Below are 22,169 nucleotides of genomic sequence, written 5' to 3'. Positions count from 1 at the left end.
CAGAACCAGACACAGTGTGGCAAGGTGCAGTAGGAATTCCTTTAGGGTTGTTCTTTGAAGCCAAGTTATTCATCAGTGACATCTGAGTCTGCACATGCTCACAGAGGGCTTGGTATATTATGGGTGAATACATTCTATAATGATCTTGTAGTGACCAATTTTGTGGTATATTTGATGAGTCTCTTTCACTTCCAGCAGAAGCATCATTAGGAATCTGTTTCTTATTATCTGAAGATACTAATGTGGAAGAAGGGAAAAAAGTTCTTGAAATACGATTCTTCAAAAACCTTTACCATAAGATATTAGGGAAAAAAGGACTCTCAGAAGTAGCTCAATTTATCACATACTTTACAGAACAGCTTTACCGCTATCACTCCTAAAGAAAATCACCTCAGATGATTTTTTTAAAGTAATGAATTAGGTTCTCCAGTCAAAAATCGTCTACACTATGTCTTTAAAATCTTTATTAAACACTACTAATAAAATCTCTCTAATTATAAAGACCTCTCTTAGGGGGGTTACTTCTCTCTAAAATCCAGTAAAACTCTTTCACCTTGCTCCTTTTCCAGTTCATGCTCTTGAGAAGGGGAATGCAAAAGAAAAGGCAGATACCTTGTACAATTCTGATGCTTTGACAATAATAATAATAATAATAATCATAATCATAATAATAATAATAAATAAATCAGAGCTTTTAGAGTGAGAATAAAAGTGGATTTAATCTACATGTTGGGCTCTCAGACAAGACCTTAACCTGACATTTAAAGTCTCCAAAGCTTAACCACGACATACTTTTCCAACCATCTTCCCATCACCCTCAACTAAGAAATTTTTCATTCCAGTCAGGCCATTTTAGACACCTAAAACAAGCTTTTCTCACTTTCCCAAAACATTACTCATGATGAACCATTCTTTCCAATTCAATTCTACCTACTCACCGAAGCTCATCTGAAGGCTTCTCTCTCCCACGAAGCCTTTTCCAGTCATTCTAGTCTAGTGACTGCTCTTCACCATCCCAGAGCACATATTGTCTATACAAATCATATATCACTTGCATATTGTATTATATTGCTTATCTTTCATTCTCTTGTCTACTGACTAAACTATAAGCTTCTTTAGGCAGGACTGTATTTATACTTCATTACTTTCTCCCACAGAGTCTTGTATTAATCTATGTACAAAGCAGTACAAAGTAGAAACCTGGTATTAATAAACTAATACATGAAAAACAAGTTTTCTACATAGCACTACTCTATAGATCACTATCAAAATCTATTTCTTTGTCTAATAAGATCCCCTTCCCAAATGTTTTTTTAAAGACTATTAATAGAAATGAGAGTGTTCTTGGTAGATCATAGGTTATCAGAGTACAAAGTAAGTTTAGAAAAATATACAGCTTTTGGCAAAAGCTTACCAAAGCTAAATATATATTCTATGACATAGCAATTATACTTCTGGGTATATACCTAACAGAAATGAGTGTTTATGTCTACTAAAACAGTGGTCCCCACCCTTTTTGGCACCAGGGACCGGTTTCGTGGAAGACAATTTTTCCACAGACCAGGGGTGGGGGGATGGTTCAGGCTGTAATGCAAGCGGTGGGGAGCAGTGGGGAGCCATGGGGAGCCATGGGGAGCCATGGAGAGCGGCAGAGGAAGCTTTGCTGGCTCACCTGCGGCTCACCTCCTGCTGTGCGTCCCGGTTCCTAACAGGCCGTGGGCAGAGGAATTGGGGACCCCTGTACTAAAAGATGTGTACGAGAATGTTCACAACAGCTTTATTTGCAGTAGCCAAAAACTAAAAACACCCAAATAGCCACGAATAGTAGAAATGGATGAATTGTGGTATAGTCATCTGAAACTATACAGCAATGGAAAAGAACAACCTACTGATATACTCAAACTACCTATATGAAATTAACAGATATGATGTTGTGTGAGAGTCAGACACAAGACTACATAGTGTACAACTGCATTTACATGAAGTTCAAAGATAACAGAACTACCCAATGGAGATAGAAGTCAGAAAAGTGGTTACTCAAGGATGAGGAGATAGGTGGTAGTGAGAATACTGAGGGGTAGGAGCCTGGTAGGGTACTGAAAATGTTCTATATTTTCATCTGGGTGGTGACTATATGGGTGTACCCAATATGCAAAAATTTATTGAAATTTATGCACTTGCTTTATGAGAGTTACTCCTTAATTATTTAAAAAGTGAAAAGTTAAATTTTTTTAAATGGTATGGAATTCCCCAAATACATATACAATTTATTGAAAATAAAAACATTGCTAAAAGCATAAAACTTACAAGTAAAAGCAAAAAGTTAAAGGCAGATGAAATATTATAACCAATAAAGATAGAAAAATACTATTTAATTAATATTTGACTATGAAAATGGTTGGAGATATTGGATGCTTCCATTTTGACTTGGGCTATACTCTTCCTTTTGAGATAATCTATTGCTGTCAACATACTTCCTTGGCCTGAATATGAGCTCTAACAGTTACTAGCTGAATAACTTCTGGCAAATTATTCAACCTCTCTTGGCCTCCTCTTCCTCATCAGAAAAATGATGATAAGAGCATTCATTACCTATTTCATAAGATTGTTGTGAAAAGTAAATAGCACATGTAAAGTATCAATGTCTAGCACATAGTGAGAACTCAATAAATGTTATATCTATTACCAAATGGCTACAAAGTCTTAATACGGACAAATAAATATTTCATATTCACAAATCTTCCCAACTGCTATCAATAAAATATCTCTAACCATGTCCCCTCTGAGGTGACATGCAGTAACAATTATTCTTCACTCTCTAAATATATGAGCTACAACAAATTGGTTAATAAACACTTCTGTAAAAAAAAATTATTTCTTAGTGGAAAGACAATTTTATAATAAATCAAATGGAAAAGCATCGTCCTAAAATAGTTTAACTTTGAAATCTAAAATGATGAAGGGTGAGATCACAGGCAGCCCACGGCCATCCAGCACATTGCTCTTCCTTTCCTCCTGATTCCTAGGTCTCTCTTCTGCTCCTGGGTTTCTTTTGGTCCCATAAGATAAGAATTGTCTGGTTTGAGGAATTCTCAGATTTTACACTCATAGTTCCCAAGCACTGGCACTCATTCACTTTTCAAGGGATCGTTTTCACAATCTCTGATGAAGCTGAACTACAATATTATGCCTTTGCCAGCAGATGGCATCATCCAACATAAATTAATAAACCTCAAACACTTCTTAAAATTCAAAGCTTTAGAAATTAACATGACTTACTTTGCTCCTTTATTAACTCACTCTATGTGAAACTCTACTGAGAATGTTGTATATCTGTATTTAAGAGACAAAATCTTAAAGCAATTTATCTAAGACAAGTTAAAAACCATAAATGGATACACAATTTTAGAATTAAAAAAAAAAAAAAACACCACCAACAACAAAATAAGCCTGTTACTACACAAGTACAAATGAAGTATATTTCTTGCTCTTGTTCACTATAACAAAGCACCCTACATAAACATTTTACCAAACAGCTTAGGACAGCAATGCCTAATTGGTGTCAGTTGATAACTATTTATTCAGTCCACAAAACTTTTTCTGTCCTTGAATTTTAGCTGCTGTACAGCACTGTTGCTTGGATGTACAAGCATTGTCTGATAGGTAAAATAGTTCCTGCCACCCAAATACAGAACAGACATCTACTGTGGATAAGAGCTGCTGGATGCCTATTATAATGTGAAATACGTAAAAGAACACCTGGCCTTGATACGGGCAATCAAAGCTCAAAATATTCTGCCAGTAGCAGTTTATTTCCCCAAGGTGAGGGCAGAAATGTATACATGATACTGAAAGTAGGTCACATGCCCACAGCATTCAACAGTTATCAAAATGTAAAAAGTTGCTTATTAAAAAAATGTTTTTTTTCTTTGAGTGTCAGGAGCACTCTCAAGCAAGCTCTCAACGCATTTCTGGAACTGCCTTTCTGCCTCCTTCCTCCCAGTATGCAACGGGGTGGGTGAGTGTGACTCCACAGACGCTCAGTGATCAGGCAGGTACCAGACAGAAAGTAAGTAAGGAGCCCAAGCCCCAGAAGACAGTTAACACCAAATAGTAAGATAATGTATGCTAAAGTTAAAATGATACATAGATGCCAGTTAACATGCTGTAGTAGAGTCCTGAAGTTCTAGTTATGATTATCTCACTTATGGAGAGATGGAAAAGAAAGCAAGTGCTGAGTTTGGTTTTTGTGTATTTTGAGCACTGTGCCAACAGAGCAAAAACCTTGTACTGGTTAACAGCTGCTAACCACAAAAAAGAAAAAAAAGATGATCCTTTCTAGACAGTGCTACAGTTTGGTAAACTAAAAAAGAGTAATTTAAGCAAAGGGAAAGAGGCTTCTGTTTCTGAAGAGTCAACCTTAGGAGTAAGTCAATGAGAACCACTTCTAATACTGCAACCCTAAAGGAGACTGTCCTATGGGATATAGGTCCTTCCTTCTGAGGATGAAAGTGTAGGGGAAATGACAATAAGAATATTATATCCTGATCACGGGCCAGAACTGCTGATCTGACTCTAATCTGAAGAAGAATTTAACGCCAGGGACCCAGAATGCTAGATCTCTCTCATTTGCTTCCCCAAACCCGTCTTCTACCCGTCTCCGCCCTGCTCTGCTCTCTCTGGGATGCTAATCTGTATGGATTACATTGTTAAGAGACATTCCTTCATGGGTCTCTTCTGCTCCTACATGTCTTGCTGGGTCTACCAAAAAAGTAAGGCCTTGACCTAAGTTCTTTACCTGGGCCACTTCTCAGGGTTGTGTTTGAACTGAGCAACTTTGAGGGATAAGGTGATGTTTCCCCCGAGACAAGTATAGGCTTGCTTACTGCTTACTACAAAATCAGTGGATTCCCCAAGCTCAGCAGTTGTCAGCTGAAGCTTAAACCTACAGCATGTGCAGCATCCACCTGGGTCCATCCCATCATCCCAGTGGGAAATGGCAGCGAGGGAGAACCAACACAAATATGCTGATGTGCATGAGTAATAAAGTCCTTTGTCTCTGACCCGGAGTCTCGTGTCTCCTGTCAACATGCATGACACAGTAAGGCTAAATTATTAGTTGTAAGAATGAAAATCAAATCCCAGACCAGATATACAACAGGGTTCCAGGTGGGTCCAATCCAATGGGAGTCTCAGCATTATCAAGGAAAGGAAGAAGCATGAATTCAAAGTATTTATTCCCAACTCCCTCTCTATGAGGCTACCTTGGGCTGGCTTTGTCACTGCTCTTCTCAGGCAGCCTACTCAACACAACAGTATCTCTTGAGTCCCGGTACCCTCTTCCTCACCTCATTCCTTAAGGCCTAAGGACAATAAAAGCTCTGTTCCTGCTGCTAGCACTGGGCTAGCACAATCCCTTGTGGTTTCCGTATACTCTAGTCACACCTTTGTAATGAGTTTCTTTGTAAATAAACCATCTTAGAATTATCTTAATTTGAGTGTAGCCATCTATTTTCTGTTGGAACTCTGATAACAAACAGTTAAGCTGGAATCCAACAAGTTGCTACCACGGCACCACTGCCAGCCATGCACATTCTAAATGAGAGTTCCCTGAGGAAGGGTGCCCTGGACAAAAAATAATCTGCCTTGAGAAAAAAAAAGTAAGAGACTGGAGGAATAGGTAGATGGCGCTACCACTCCTTTCTTTGTCCACTGGGCCCCCAAAATAGGATTCTACTTTAAGAATTAGACCAGGGGTTAGCACACTTTTTCTTAAAAGGCCAGAGAATAAACATATTATGCTTAGCAGGGCCGACTGTCTCTGTCACAACTACTCAACTCTGCCACTGCAGCACAAAAGTAGCCATAGAAAATACATAAATGAGGGACTTCCCTGGTGGTCCATGGTAAAGAATCCGCCTTCCAATGCAGGCGACGCGGGTTCGATCCCTGGTGGGGGAACTAAGATCCCACATGCCGCCGGACAACTGAACCTGCACACCACAACTGCTGAGCTTGAGCACCTCAAGGAGAGAGCCCACGTACTGCAAACTACAGAGCCCACGCACCCTGGAGCCCATGCGCCACAAGTAGCGAGAGAAAATCTGCACACCACAACCAGAGAGAAGCCTGCGCACCACAATGAAGAACACGCGGGTCACAACAAAAGATCCCACGTGTCTCAACGAAGATCCAGTGTGCCACAACTAAGATGCAATGCAGCCAAAAAATAATAATAAATAAATACTTTAAAAAAAAAGAAGAAAATACATAAATGAATTAGTATGGCTGTGCTCTGATAAAACTTTATTTACAAAATAAATGACTAAACATTATTTATAAAGCAAAACTGGCTGTAGTATGCTGACCCTGGTTTAGACCAATGTTGTCCAATAGAAATATAGTGTAAACCATATATGCAATTTTAAATTTTCCAGTAGCAATATTAAAAAAATTAAAAATGGGTAAAATTAATTTTCATGTTTTATTCAAATCAATATAGCCAAAATATTAACATTTCAATATGTAATTAACATTAAACATTAAGATATTTTATTTTTTGCATTAAATATTCTAAGCACACTGTGTATTTTACTATTAAGCACATCTCAATCTGGATGGTAAATTTGCATCAGAAATCCTTGATCTGTATTAGATTTAATAAAATTTACAGCTGAAAAAAGTAGATTCATGTACCCAAGTTATTCCAAACATACTTAAAAGTTTTCTAATAACTGGATCAAGTACCAGTTTTCAAATTAAAATTAAATTTAAGTAAAATTAAATACCATTTACAATTCAGCTCCTTGGTTGTACTAGCCATACTTGGAATGTTCAGTGGCCACCTTTGGCTACAGACTGTCATCTTGAGCAGAGCAGGTCAAGACAGTATAAGGCTAAATGCGACTGGCCTCCAAGATAGGTTAGTAAGTTGTTTCCTCTGCCTTAGTTCTCTGACTCAGGACCACCTGCAACATCAACCTCTAGTGCTATGAATGTTCTGCCCTCGTTTTCTCAGCCTCTTTGCCTGGATCCTGATCTCTTAATACCCAGGGCTATTGCTGTAGATAATTTTCTAGACTTCACTCCTTGCCTAAGCTGAATCTAAGCATGCACTGCTGTGTTAACATTTTTGGCCCACCTGTACTGTGGAACTAGCTGGTTCCATTCTTGACCATCTGAATTCCCATTGTGGACTTTTATTTTTTCTTTTTAAATACATTTATTTATTTTATTTATTTATTTTTGGCTGTGTTGGGTTTTCGTTGCTGCATGTGGGCTTTCTCTAGTTGCAATTAGTGAGGGCTACTCTTAGTTGCGGTGCGCGGGCTTCTCGTTGTGGTGGCTTCTCTTGTTTCGGAGCATGGGCTCTAGGCGCACGGGCTTCAGTAGTTGTGGCTCGCAGGCTCTAGAGCACAGGCTCAGTAGTTGTGGCGCACAGGCTTAGTTGCTCCATGGCACGTGGGATCTTCCTGGACCAGGGATCGAACCCTTAACCACTGTGCCACCATGGAAGCCCCATTATGGACTTTTTCATTTCCATTTTGGGCTATCTTGTTCTATAGGCCTCTATGGAACAACATAATCAAAACCTGATTATTCTAAACTGTTTGCTGAATTATTATACTTAATTAAGTCAGCAAGATTAACTGTGAGGGTATAAAACATCCTTGGCCACAGTCACCATCAATCAGTGGCAGGCCTTCTTTCCTTACATATCTTATCCAACTTGGAATTTTACCTTCCTATTACCATGTCTTCTAACTGTGCAGCACAAAAATTGAGCTATTGAACCTACTTAAAATATATATATATATATATATACATAAAGTATTTTAAAAACAATAAATATACACATGAAACACAACCAATTTGTGAATATCTATGAAAACAAGGGGCAGGGAGAACAAAGATAACTCTATATACCTCCCAAATGTCAAAGTGAGTTTGAACCTTTCCTCCTACAAACCTAGTCACTTTTTTTTCTACTTTTCTTCTTGGGAAAGTAGCTACTCAGTGGTTAGAAGCTGAATAGAGGGGAAAAAAAGCACAAGCGCACACACACACCTGAATAACCAATGTTATTAAAATGAATCCAACTGCATAATCCCAATAATTTATCAAAACCCCCGGAATTAAGTATATTTAAATAAATAAGAGAAAAAAATACTTACAAATTTCCTTCCAGACTACAGAAGGTACAGTATGTTTTTCATGTCCTTTCTTTTTAGATCCATATCGTTTGCTTTCTACAGGTCTGGGGTAATATCTATTTTCTGAATATGCTATTTCTGAACCTACTAATAATTAAAACAAAAATTCATTAGCATTAAGAGACCTACTTAATTGAGAAAAGGTGATCAGCAAAGAAGCCTTTAAAAAATAAAACCTGAATCTTCATTTCTCAAAATGTCCCGCAGCAAAGAAGCACAACCATCAAGCCCTTGTATAGGTTCAGTCTGCAAGGAGAAAGTCATTTAGAAATTTGTACACAAAATTTTAATGCAGGAAAAAAAAACTGTAATTTAAAAATTTTCTTATTTAGAAGCAATTTATTATTGGTAGAAGATTTGTTTTAAAGCAAAAAGTCTTCATTCTTCATTAGAGCAATTAATACTTTACCTTTGAATTTTTATTCCCACTTCTTAGCTTTTACCTGAAAACTAATTAAAATAGCATATATTGTATCTATTCAGTTTAATCTTACCTGACTTTCTGAATCAGAATGAGTGGGATAGCCAGAATCTGCATTAAAACGGGATATCTTTCTCAAATGGGCCCTAGAAAACAAGTTTGTTAATATCTTTACATATGACACAAAAAGTTGTTTTCCCAAAATATATTATAAATAGACATTCTCTTTCCAGCGAAGGTTGGATAAGAAAGTTTGTCCAACCATGTAAAAGATGGATTTATGCAGGACTTTATGAAGACTGTAAAGACTAAAATGATCAACATGGGTAAGATATGAAAAGTTCCTCCCCAGACTTTTGTGAAGGTAGAGACCCATCTAGTTCTCTGGGGTAGGAAAAATTTAGTCTAGCCCAAACACTTGAAAATCTCTTGAGATTTCCTGAAGTTGTAAACTTCTTTATGTACTTACCCTTTCTTTCCATTTGTTAATTTAGCAGGTCCAGTGTGCTTTCCTGAAGATAATACCTATGACATAATGCATTATATTGTAGTATATATACAAATATTTTTTCTATTACATTCTCAGTATGCTGTTTGGACAAAACCTGAAATGTTATTCATTGTTTCCGTTCCCTTTTTTACTGTGGTAAAACATACATAAAATAAAATGTACCATTTTAGCCATTTTAAAGTATACAGTTCTGTGGCATTAAATACATTCACGTTGCTGAGCAACCATCACCACCATCCATCTCCAGAACTTTTTCATCTTCCCAAACTGAAATTCTGTACCCATTAATCATTAACGTCTCATCCCCTCCTCCCCTAAGCTCCTGGTAACCACCCTTCTACTTTCTGTTGCTATTAATTGGCTATTCTGGGAAGTTCATATAAATGTAATCATACACTACTTGTCCTTTTGTGACTGGCTTATTTTGCTTAGCACAATCTTCATGTTGTAACATGTACAAAATTTCCTTCCTTATTAAGGCTGAATAATAATCCTTTTTTTTTTTTTTTTTTGTGGTACGGAGGCCTCTCACTGTTGTGGCCTCTCCCGTTGTGGAGCACAGGCTCCGGACGCGCAGGCTCCGGACGCGCAGGCTCAGTGGCCATGGCTCACGGGCCTAGCCGCTCCGCCGCATGCGGGATCCTCCCAGACCGGGGCACGAACCCGCGTCCCCTGCACCGGCAGGCGGACTCTCAACCACTGCGCCACCAGGGAAGCCCCAATACTCCATTTTATATATGTACCATGCTATTAATTTTTAATAAAACCCACAATTACAATTGAACTCTTATAAATAAATTATTTGTTCTATATAGAATGTCAAGCAAGCAACACATACATTTGTGTCAAGTCTATTTAAGCTGAAAATGAAGTTGAGATATTATTTTAATCAGCAGTATCTACTATAGTAAGTTTGGACTATACTCAACCGTTGAACATGTTCTACATTCCCCAGTTCTTCAAAACATACAAGTTAATTCAAGATACAGGGCAGAGTCCATAACTCTGATTCTATTTATCCACGTTCTTTAGAATGCCTGACAAGACTAGCACATGAAAACTCTACCATTCCTCTTTATCTATATCTCATTCTCTCAATCTTTCTTTTTAAACTCATATGTTGTTTTTTTAATTTTTGATTTAAAAAATACCTTAGGTGGGCTACCTCTTGTGTAGAATAAAGAAAAAAATTTGCTTCTACATGCATCCAATACCTTGAGAGTTACAAAAGAAATAGTTAATTGTAGTTGCCTCCAGGAAGGGAAACAGAATCTGGGAGACAAAGCAAGAAGGGAAACTTTCCATGGTATACCTTTTTATATCTTAAAAACTTTATACCATATAAATATAATCTCTATTCAAAATATAACTTTTAAAAGACACAATTATATTCCCTACTCACTCCCTCAGTTTAGCCTTCAGGTGTAGTCACTGTTGGCAGTTACACTTAGGATTTTTCTTGACATGTTTACATATTTCATCCCAAGACAGCTTTGAGCATTAACTATTAAACTTTCTGGAGTTTTACAATATTCTATTATTTGCTTGAATATGTTCTAAGAATGCTACTGAGAATACATTTTTTTAAATTGGGTTGATAAAAAGTTTTCCTTCTCCTTAAGATAACTTAGAATATGATGGAGTCATAAAGCCAGCAGTGAGAACCAACACTGGCGGAAGTAAGATCCCATGTAACATAGCTCCACTGGCCCCTGCATGACCCCCTCAGGGTCTTTCCTTTCACAATATCTATGTCGGTGTCCTGGCCAGGACCACAATAAAAAGCCAAACCATTGTGCTGCTAGGTCTAAAAACAACTACCACAATAATTATCTTTCAAAATTAAAATTAGTATACTATCTGAGATAAATAATGGCATAATTGTAAGATTACATACAGCACTTCTCCAAAAAACACACACATTAGGTTATATTACAGAAAACCAGGTAAAGAAAATTAACCAAAATAAAGCACCCTGTAACAGTATCATACTGGCACATTTCCTTCAAATTTATTTTGTATTCTTTATTTTGAAATAATAGTACAAATAATTGTATACATGTCACCAAGATTCCCCAACTGTTGACATTTTACTACATCTGCCATGTTCTCTCTCAAAAAAAATGTATATAATTACTTTTTGTCTGAACCATTTCAGATTAAGTTACAGACACGATACCACTTTATATTTAAATATTTATTCCTGGGACTTCCCTGGTGGAGGAGTGGTTGGGAAGCCACCTGCCAATGCAGGGGACACGGGTTCGATCCCTGGTCTGGGAGGATCCCACATGCCGGGGAGCAACTAAGCCCTTGTGCCACAACTACTGAAGCCCACGTGCCTAGAGCCCGTGCTTCACGAGAGAAGCCACCACAATAAGAAGCCTGTGCGCTGCAATGAAGAGTAGCTCCTGCTCGCTGCAACTAGAGAAAGCCCGTGCGCAGCAACGAAGACCCAACACAGCCAAACATAAGTAAATAAATTTATAAAAAAATAATATTTATTCCTAAATATTTCCTAAGGACAAGGTCAGTCTCTCATATAACCAAAGTATAATTATCAAAATCAGGGAATTAACACTGAAACCATACTATAATCTAATCTACAGATCTTATTCACATTTTGCCAATTATCCCAACACTGTACTTTATAGAAAAAAAATTCTGGCCTCCATCCAATCGAGGATCATACGTTGCATTTTAAGTTGTCCTATCTCTTTAGCCTCCTTTAATCTGTAACAGATCCTCCGGTTGTCATTCATTGTCTTTTACAGCCTTGACATATTTAAAGAGTATGAGCAGTTACTTTGGTAGAATGTCCCTCTGGACATTTGGACTTGTCTGCTTTCCCATGACTAGTTTCAGGTTGTGCTTTTTTGGCAGGAATACAACAAAAGGAATGTTGTATCCTTCTCAATACAAGATGAGCAGGCATATGATGTCAGTTTGTCCCATTACTGGTGATGTTAAGTTTGATTAAAGATGGTGCCTATCAGAGTTTTCACTACAAGCTTACTATTTTCACCTTTGTAAATATTAAGCATTTTGTGGGGAGATACTTTGAAATTACACAAACATCCTATTAATCAAACTTTCATCCAGTAGCATCCATTGAGGATTCTTGCCTTAATCATTTGTCAAATGGTGATTTTTCTAACTTACATCATTCCTTCTACATTTATTAGTTGGCATTCAACCTTAGTGAAGTACTTCTTCATTTGTTAGTATGGACTTACTGATTCCTGTTTTACTTAACGGGTTATGATGCATTATTATCATTATTTATACTAACGCTCAGATTGCCCCAGATTCTCTCAGTAGGAGTGTTTTCAAACAGGCTCCTGTATCTTTTTAACATGTCCCCATTATTTTTTGAGCTATTGCTTACAATAACCAGGTTTTTTTTTCATTGTGGTAACATGAAATCTACCCTCTTACCAAACTTTTAAGTGCACAACATAGTATTGTTAACTATAGTATGATGATTATAGCAGATCTCTAGAACTTACTCATCGTGCATAATTAAAAGTTTATACTCATTGAATAGCAACTCTCCATTTCCTCCTCCCTCCAGCCCCTGGCAACTACCATTCTACTCTCTGCTTCTATGAGTTTGACTATTTCTAGATACCTTATATAAGTGGAATGATGCAATATTTGCCCTGTGACTGGCTTATTTCACTTAGCATAGTATCCTCAAGGTTCATTCATGTTGCATATAGCAGGATTTCCTTTCTTTTTTTAAGGCTGAATAACATGCCATTGTGTATCCACTAATCCATCAATGGACATTTAGGTTGTTACCACATCTTGGCTATTGTGAATAATGTTACATGAACACAGGAGTGCAAATATCTCTTCAAGATCCTGTTTTTAATTCTTTTGGATAAATATCCAAAGGGGGACTACTGTATCACATGATAGTTCTAATTTTTGAGGAAACTTCACATTGTTTTTCATAGCGGCTGCACCCTTTTACGTTCCCATCAACAAGTGTACAAAGATTCAAATTTCTCCACATCCTCACCAACACTTGTTATTTTCTGGATTGTTTTTTGCTGTTGTTGTTTTGTGCTTTTTTTAATAATAGTTATCCTAACAGGTGTGAGGTGATATCTCATTGTGGTTTTGATTTGCATTTCCTTGATTAGTGATGTTGACCATCTTTTCATATACCTGTTGGCCATTTGTACATCTTCTTTGGAGAAATGCCTGTTCAAGTCCTTTGCCCATTTTTCAATCAGGTTATTTGGTTTTTTGCTGTTGAGTTGTAGGAGTTCCTTATATATTTTGTTTATGAACCTTTTATCAGACATATGGTTTACAAATTCTTCTCCCATTCCATAAGTTGCCTTTTCACTCTGTTGTTTCCATTTTATTTTTATATATCTAGGTCTCAGCCCTAGAGTTGACCATTTCTCCCAAAAGTCATGGTTCCTTTTAGTAGAAAACAGTATTTAAAAACCAAGATCTAGGCAATAGCTGTGCTATTTGCTACTGGGGCTTCATATGGATTATTTATTTAGTCATCATGACTAGATAGTTGCAATTTTGAGTCTTGTGTTTTTATTTTTAAGTCTTTTTCCATATTAACATAGTCTTCAAATTTTTTAATGGTTGTATAGTATTTCCTTGAGTGGAAGTAATATAATGTGCCCTTGGTTTGCTTCATATTTTTCACAGTCAAAAAACAAACCTGAAATAAATGTTTTCATATACTGAAAATAGCCTTTCACATTCAAGATTAAAAGCTTAATTATTTGATAACAGGTTATTAGTTGTTTAAAGGACCTAGATACAAACTGCAAAACCACTTTCCAAAACAAGTGCCCCAAATGGCAATGCATGACAGAATCAGTTTGCTTTATCTCATATTTACTCCCACTAAGTATTATCATTAAACTTTCTATTTTGCTATTTGAGAAAATCATAAATATTTCTTAGGAGTCATATCTCCTACCAACAAGTGCAAGATAAAATTATATTTGTGGAATAATTAAGCCTTTCATTTCCACTTAATCCACACCCTGTGAGTTGTTATTACTTCTGTGAGATGGGAACCTAATTTTCAGAAAGGTGGCTTGTTCAAAGTCATATATCTAAGAGATGTTTAAAAGAGTAATGTTTAAAAGAATGGACTCTGGCACCAGCTATGTGGGTATCAATCCTGTCTCCACTGCTAACCAGTTGTGTAACTGTAGGGAAGTTATCTGAAGTCTCCATCCCTCAATTTCCTCATCAATAAAATGAGGAGTGTTATCTACCTCCTAAGACTATTGTGAAGATTAAATGAGAAATTATATGTAATATCTGTAGTAGTGCTACCCAAACGTTAGCTGCTATTATTATCATTGAGATGGTAATAAACTGTTTTTAAGGGGGCTAAATTGTGTTGCACAATTTATGCCAAGTGTGAAACAGATGTTTTATCAGGTTCTCTCATTTAACCTCCCCAATTCTTCCTATCTATGTTATAGATAAGGAAAAGGAGGCTCGGAGCAATAAAAAGTACTTTGCTTACTATCACTATGACAGTAGTGGCAGAATTGTAATTTGAATCCGGAGGTGACTGTGACTACAAAAACCATGTTTTCCCCCCTTGCTGACTGCACGTATTCTGCGTTCATTCAATATAAAAGAAAGATCTATAAGGGTGGGGCTGCTCTGGAAGTACTCATGAAGAAAATCTGGAACCAGGTTTTCAAAAAAATGTAAAATTCACGTTAATGGGGAAGATAGCATTAAAAGTGAGTTGATAAATGAAGGAAGACCAAACAAAGGGATGCGTGTGTGGCTATACTTAAGGAGGAGTAAGAGCACTCTAAGTAGAGGGTCTAAGTGAGGACTTACTGATTCCTATTGGTTGACTGATTACCTGAAAATACAGAGATAAACTGTTTAGTAGCGGAGGAAGCCGAGCAATGCTCTAGGCTGAAAAATGGCTTGATAAGGGTTAGCAAGGGCACAAAAGGGGCGCTGAGGGGCACCCAAACGATGGAAATGTGAGAGTGTTGGACAAGACTTCTGTAAGTGGTCCTTGAGCTGAGGGACAAGAGACGGAAAGCGGAGATTTCAGGCAGAGAAGGGCATTCTAGGCAGAATAAAGAGCAAAGGCACAGAGGCCTGAGAGAACACGGGCGCCCAGGGCACTGGAGAACACACAGGTTAAGAGCTCTGGGTATTACTGGAATGGGGGTGGAGGCTGGTAAGGAATGCACGGGCCCGATCGAAAGATGGCTGTGTGGACAGGCCAAAGAACTGAGATTTTATCTTGGAAAAAAAAACAGAAAGAAGTGTTCCAGAGCTGGATTTTAAGCAGAAAAGAGAATCGATGAGGGGCGTGCATTTGAGGAGGGGTAAGACTAAATGCAGGGACACTAACTGGGAGAGTTGTGGTTTCTTTTTTTTAACTGGTAGTAAAATACCAGCAACTGTGACGGAAGATCCAGCTAGTAGCGGCACTTGTTGGAAAAGCCGAGAACCTGTAGTTGATGCAACAACGTCCTGAGACTCCGAGAGGTCAAGTCACCCACCCAGCGGCGGAGGCTGGACACGAACCCGGGGCCCACACCAAAGCCAGCGCTCAGGTGGACCCCAACGATTACAACAGAATATACATCTAAGGGCAGAGCGGCTGTGTTAGGGTGTTACGATTAGGCCCCCACCCCACCCCCGCCTCATCTCCTCTCCCAGCATTTACTTTTAGTGCGGCAGCACTGTCTCGGTTTCTACTTTTTGCCCCAGGGAGCTCTGCACGTCTCCCGGCCCGAGGACTCCCTCCGTCCCTCTCCACCCTCACAGTGGACTCCTCAGGTCCGCAGACCTCACCTGGCCCGGTCGAGATCCGGACCTGACCATCTCTCGCAGCTTCAGAAAAGCCCAAAAGGAGTGAAGCAGAGGCGCACCGTAAACGGAATTAACCGCCGCGAACTCCCGGCCCCCCTTGGCCCGCCCCCTGAGCTTCCGCTTCCGGGAAGGAGCCCGCCGAACGCCGCGCCTCATTGTCTCTGGCGCGCAGACAAACCTTCTCTCCTACGCGCAGCCCAGCGCCCTTCGCTTGCGCAATAGGTCCCTCCCGGCCCCGGCTCGTCACACTGCGGCGGAGGGCGAGAGACGCACAGGACGCCGGCGAGCTCTCCGTGGCCAGGGGCGGGGCGGGGCCGGGCGGGGCCTGGAGGGGCGGGAGGGGCAGGGGCGGGAGGGGCAGGGGCGGGAGGGGCGGGGGCGGGGGCGGGGCGGGGGCGGGGGCGGGGCGGGGCAAGGCCTCTCCAGGAAGGGCCGGGCGAGCAGCTGGAGCGCTGGGCTGAGCGGGTTTTCGGATCACCTGGGAGACCTGAGTTCTCTGTCCTGCGTCCCTGCAGCGAGAGTTTCCATGGAGGAGCGCTGCCCTGCAACAGCTGGGAGAAGTGGCGAAGGGGACCCGCCGGGACCAGAGGAAGGGACTGCGGTAGAGGGCGAACAGGTTTCTGAACAGATTTCCTCTGGCTCTGGGTTTTGACTGTATTTTTAGCTGGTGTTTAGTATACCATTTTGAATGTATTTGTTCTTGATAATCAATAAAAATCAATCCTCGGTCTCGTTATCTCTGCGTAATTATGATGGCAGTTTCAAATTTTTCATTTTGTGGCCCTCGATCTCAGAACGGCGCTCATTAGTTGCGATTTTGGTTTTACTTCCAAGCATAGTTGTTTACTCTTCAGTGGAGGTAATCACTGTTAATAAAGAATAACAATACTCTTACCATTGGCATGCTGCACGAATTTTAATGTGAATGTCTGTTTTTTTAAGGCATTTAGTTTGGGGTTAATGTTTTAAATCAAGTTGGGGAGAAATTAAAAACCTAATTGATTTCATTGTTTTAAAAGGAAAAAAATCTACCTTTTGAAAGTCTTAATTAGAATTAAAATAACCCAGAAACTGAAATCTGTCCACCAATATATTGCACACTCATACTGAGTGATTTGGGGAAACTAGGTATTTAATAAATTTAGCTTTGAATTAGATTAAATTGTGAAAACCTCTCCCTTCTTCATCCCTCTCCTATAAGTGTTTAACGTATTCACCTGAGATTTCAGATGTTTTTCTTAGTTGACTAGACTTGTCAAAACTTATTCTGGGGCTTCCCTGGTGGCGCAGTGGTTGAGAGTCTGCCTGCCGAAACAGGGGACATGGGTTCGTGCCCCGGTCCGGGAAGATTCCACATGCCGCGGAGCGGCTAGGCCCGTGAGCCATGGCCGCTGAGCCTGTGCTCCGCAACGGGAGAGGCCACAACAGTGAGAGGCCCGCGTACCGCAAAAAACAAACAACTTATTCTGATTTTTCTTAATTAATACCTCTTAATTAATACATGCTTATAGATAAGAAATAAAAATCACCCATGATCCCACTACCCAGGGAACACCACTCTTAACATTGGTACATTACCTTCTAGACTTTTTCCAACTGTGTACAGACAGTCCACACTTATGATGGTCCGACTAAGGATTTTTTGACTTTATGATGATATAAAAGCAATATGCATTCAGTAGAAACTGTACTTTGAATTCTGGATTTTGATCTTTTCCCAGGCTAGCAATATGAGGTAAAATACTCTCTCATGATGCTGGGCAGTGCAGGGAGCCTCAGCTCCCGGTCAGCCACGCAATGAGGAGGGTAAACGATGGATACTCTTTAAATATACTCTATACTGGAGTATAATTGCTTCACAATACTGTGTTAGTTTCTGTTGTACAACAAAGTGAATCAGCCATATGCATACATGTATCCCCATATCCCCTCCCTCTTGAGCCTCCCGCCCACCCTCCCTATCCCTCCCCTCCAGGTCCTCTCAAAGCACCGAGCTGATCTCCCTGTGCTTTGCTGCTGCTTCCCACTAGCTATAACTATTTCACATTTGGTGGTGTATATATGTCCATGCCACTCTCACTTCGCCCCAGCCTCACCCCCCGGCGCCCCACCGCCCCCCGTGTCCTCAAGTCCATTCTCTATGTCTACGTCTTTATTCCTGCCCTGCCACTAGGATCATCAGTGCCATTTTATTTTTTTTTAGAGTCCATATATATGCGTTAGCATACAGTATTTGCTTTTCTCTTTCTGATTTACTTCACAACAGTGCACAAGGGTTCCAATTTCTCCACATCCTCACCAACACTTATTTTGTTTTTTGTTTATTTTTTTGTTTTTTAAATTTATTTATTTATTTTTGTCTGCGTTGGGTCTTTGTTGCTGTGCGCGGGCTTTCTCTAGTTGCGGCGAGTGGGGGCTACTCTTCCTTGCGGTGCACGGGCTTCTCATGGCAGTGGCTTCTCTTGTTGCGGAGCACGGGCTCTAGGCACGTGGGCTTCAGTAGTTGTGGCACGCAGGCTCAGTAGTTGTGGCACGCGGGCTCTAGAGCACAGGCTCAGTAGTTGTGGTGCACGGGCTTAGTTGCTCCGCGGCATGTGGGATCCTCCTGGACCAGGGCTCGAACCCGTGTCCCCTGCATTGGCAGGTGGATTCTTAACCACAGCACCACCAGGGAAGCCCTATTTTTTTGTTTCTTTAATAGTAGCCATCCTAACTGGTGTGAGGTGGTATCTCGTTGTAATTTTGATTTGCATTTCCCTAATGATTAGTGATGTTGAGCATCTTTTCATGTCCTTATTGGCCATTTCCATATCTTCTTTGGAGAAATGTCTATTCAAATCCTTTGCCCTTTTAAAAATTGGGTTGTTTGTATTTTTGTTGTTGATTTTCAGGTGTTCTCTGCATATCTGGGTATTAATCTGTTGCCATATATATGATTTGTAAATACTTTCTCCCATTCTGTGAGTTGCCCTTTTACTCTGTTGATATTGTCTTTTGAAAAATGAAGTTTTTTTATTTTCATGAAGTTTCCAATTTGTCCCTTTTTTTCTTTTGTTACCTGTGTCTTTGGTGTCACATCCAAGAAATTATTGGCATATCTAATGTCATGAAGATTTGCCCTATGTTTTCTTCTAAGATTTCTATACTTCTAAGTCTTACATTTAGATCTTTGATCCATTTTTAGTTAATTCTCATATATGATGTTAGGTAAGGGTCCAACTTCATTCTTTTGCATGTGGATATCCAGTTTTCCCAGCATCATTTGTTGAAAAGACTGTCCTTTCCCCATTGAATGGTCCTGGCACCCTTCAAAAATTATTTGGCCAACTACGTAAGGGTTTCTTTCTGGGCTCTCTATCTATTCCATAGGTTTATTTATCTGCCTTTATGCCAGTACCAAACTGATTTTATTATGGTAGCCTTGTGGTAAGTTTCAAATCAGGAAATGTAACTCCTCCAGCTTTGCTCTTCTCTTTCAAGATTGTTTTGGCTATTCAGGGTACCTTGAGATTCCATATGAATTTCAAGATGAGTTTTCCCATCTCTGGCACTGGGGTTGTGATAGGGATTGGAACTGTGAATTACTTTGGGTAATAGTGACATCTTAAAATATTTTTCAATCCATGAACATGGGATGTGCTGCATTTATTTATGTCAATTTCTTTCATCATTGTTTTGAAGTTTTCATTGTACAAGTCTTTCGCTTCCTTGGTTAAGTTAATTCCTAAGTATTTTATTCTTTTTAAGGCTATTATACATGGAATTATAATATGTATAATATTATACATAGTGGAAATTTCCATATTGTACATACATGGAAATTTCTTAATTTTCTTTTCAGATTGTTCATTGTTAGTTGTACAGTAATGTTACTAATTTTTGTGTGTTGACTTTGTATCCTGCTACTTTGTTGAATTCACTTATTAGTTCTAATAGTTTTTGTGTGTATGTTGAATCTTTAAGATTTTCCCTGGGCATGCATGGTCATGTTCTAATTTTCCCTGTATAGCAACAATAGTTGCTTTTGAATATCCCAGTTTTTAATATCTGACTCTCAAAAGAGGAAAAAGAGAAAAATGAAAGGAGGAAGAAAGGGTGCCAGCCCTTTAAATCTCATGAGTCACTTCATCCAGAGGGGGAGGGGCTTACAACAATGGAGGGATGTGCAACAACAGTGGCCACCCACCTCTTTGTCTGCACCCCTGTGATCAGGAACATCAATCAGCAATCAGAGCACAGATATGCAGTATTTGGAGAATGGGGAGATTTTTGCCCACCCTGGCTCCCACAAGCTGTGTGCAAGGATGGCATCACTCAGAATTGCGTGTCAGCTTTAGGTTTTGTTTAGTCAATAGGAGTCACCTGGCAGAAGATAGGAGGGAAAGAGGAGAGAGATCGGATTCCTCCCCTCTTGGAATTCCTCCCCTCTTAGCACCATTCTGGCTGATGCCTTGGCTCTCTGAGACTACAACTCAGAGAAGCCACTGGGCTCCAGTTCTCTCCAGGCTCCAATAAAACATTTGCTCCCCTTGTCCCTTCAGGGTGATAATGTTTTGCTACTCTCTGGGTGTCTGAACACTCCTTGTTGGCTTCCTCATCCACAACTCTGTCATTAGAAGTCTATCTGAGAGTGTTTTCTGTTTCCTACCATGATCAGAGTCATAGAAAGCCACCATATTGTCCAGAGGAAATACGTTAGTAGCTAGAATGGAGGGTGGTGTGTGGGAAGATGTGAGAGGACAGATGTGAGAGAAGCATAGGAGGTAAAATGAACAGGACTTAGTGATAAATTTGGGAAGTAAGGCAAAGGGGAGGTATTTACATTGGCCTTGGTTTCTAGGTTTTGCATCTGGATGGGTAGTGGGAGAGATGATATTTAGGAGGGAAGTTTATGAACTCATTTCCCCCCAACACTTTATTATGAAAAAAAATTACAAACTAGGAACTCTCATTTTGGGGCATGTAGATTAGAAGTGCCTTGGAGTCATACAAGTAATATCAAGTAGGCTACTGGTTATTTGAGTCTGGAGCTTGGTGGAGAGATATGGGCTACAGAAACACATTTTTCAGTCATCTGTGGTAACTGAAGCCATAGGCTTCTGAGTTTGCTCTCTGGTTACTTTCTCAAGAAAGCCTTTCCTTCCACCCCACTCCTGCAACCTAGTTCGTGTGCCCCTATACTATGCTGTTACAGCATCACTTTTCACTTACGTGATTAGTTAGTTAATGTCTGTCTTCCCAAGTAGAATTTAATATCTATGAAAGCAGGAAACTTATTCAGTGTAGCATCCCTACTACCTAGCACAATGCCTTGCACAGAGTAGGAATTTTTTTTTTTTTTTTTTTTTTTTTTTTTTTTTGCTGTACGCGGGCCTCTCACTGTTGTGGCCTCTCCCGTTGCGGAGCACAGGCGGCTCCAGACGCGCAGGCTCAGCAGCCGTGGCTCACGGGCCCAGCCGCTCCGCGGCATGTGGGATCCTCCCGGACTGGCGCACGAACCCATGTCCCCTGCATCGGCAGGCAGACTCTCAACCACTGCACCACCAGGGAAGGGAAGCCCTGATAGCGAAGTTTTGTATCATGGTTAACAACTCAGCTTGGTCTAGGCAGTATTTTATAATTTAGTACGTTGGACCAGTGGCTTTATCCAGTCAGCTCGCCTCTAAAGTGTGAAAACCTTTGTTCATGTTTAACCATGTTCCAGTTTATAGGAAAACACCAAAGTTGCAAAGTATATAAAAATCTAAACTAAAAACACACGTTAAGATCTGTAGCTAGGAGACAAGATTCACAAAAGCTGTGGACTGAATAATAAATTAAATGTTAGGAACACGAACTCAGTTCTGCTTGGAAAGATCTGAGACTGCCCTACTGCTTTTCCTCAAGCCATCTGGTGACATCTGGAATTAATTCTAACACAAGGGGTTCTTAATCTTTTGAAATCCTATACAATTTTGAGAATTTGCTAAAAGTTTTATAGTTTTTCCTCAGAAAAATGCTTATGTGCACATTTATGAAACATACTGATGTATACAATTTTATCAGAGGCATTCAGGAGCCTCTCCAAGAATTTCAGGTTAAGAATTCTATTCTTACATAATTCAAAACCAGCTTTCCACACTTGAGTGTCCAGTGCCTTCTGCTGCAGGGCCCTGGTGGTCTTGGAAGCTGTTGGTTA

At 39.7% G+C, this 22,169-nt stretch overlaps 1 protein-coding gene across 4 annotated transcripts in view; it reads right to left on the bottom strand.

Moving 5' to 3' along the window:
- The window catches only part of CCDC14 (coiled-coil domain containing 14), a 45,089-nt gene extending 28,985 nt beyond the window's left edge, over window positions 1–16,104 (bottom strand). For 2 of the 4 annotated variants that reach the window (XM_081235942.1, XM_081235944.1), the window contains exons 1-6: window positions 15,974–16,104; window positions 9,104–9,159; window positions 8,708–8,780; window positions 8,390–8,459; window positions 8,175–8,300; window positions 1–237 (exon numbers count right to left, since the gene is read on the bottom strand). In XM_081235942.1, coding sequence (XP_081092068.1) covers window positions 1–237; window positions 8,175–8,300; window positions 8,390–8,459; window positions 8,708–8,780; window positions 9,104–9,159; window positions 15,974–16,003 — 592 coding nt within the window. In that variant the 5' untranslated portion in view covers window positions 16,004–16,104. The remainder of the gene's footprint in view (window positions 238–8,174; window positions 8,301–8,389; window positions 8,460–8,707; window positions 8,781–9,103; window positions 9,160–15,973) is intronic. The other 2 variants (XM_081235943.1, XM_081235945.1) reach the window with 1 other exon arrangement.
- Between the last annotated feature and the right edge of the window lie 6,065 nt (window positions 16,105–22,169).

This window comes from Mesoplodon bidens (assembly GCF_964165515.1).
Source record: "Mesoplodon bidens genome assembly, chromosome: 5".
NCBI lineage: Eukaryota > Metazoa > Chordata > Mammalia > Artiodactyla > Ziphiidae > Mesoplodon > Mesoplodon bidens.
This window is presented reverse-complemented; position numbering and strand designations above follow the sequence as displayed.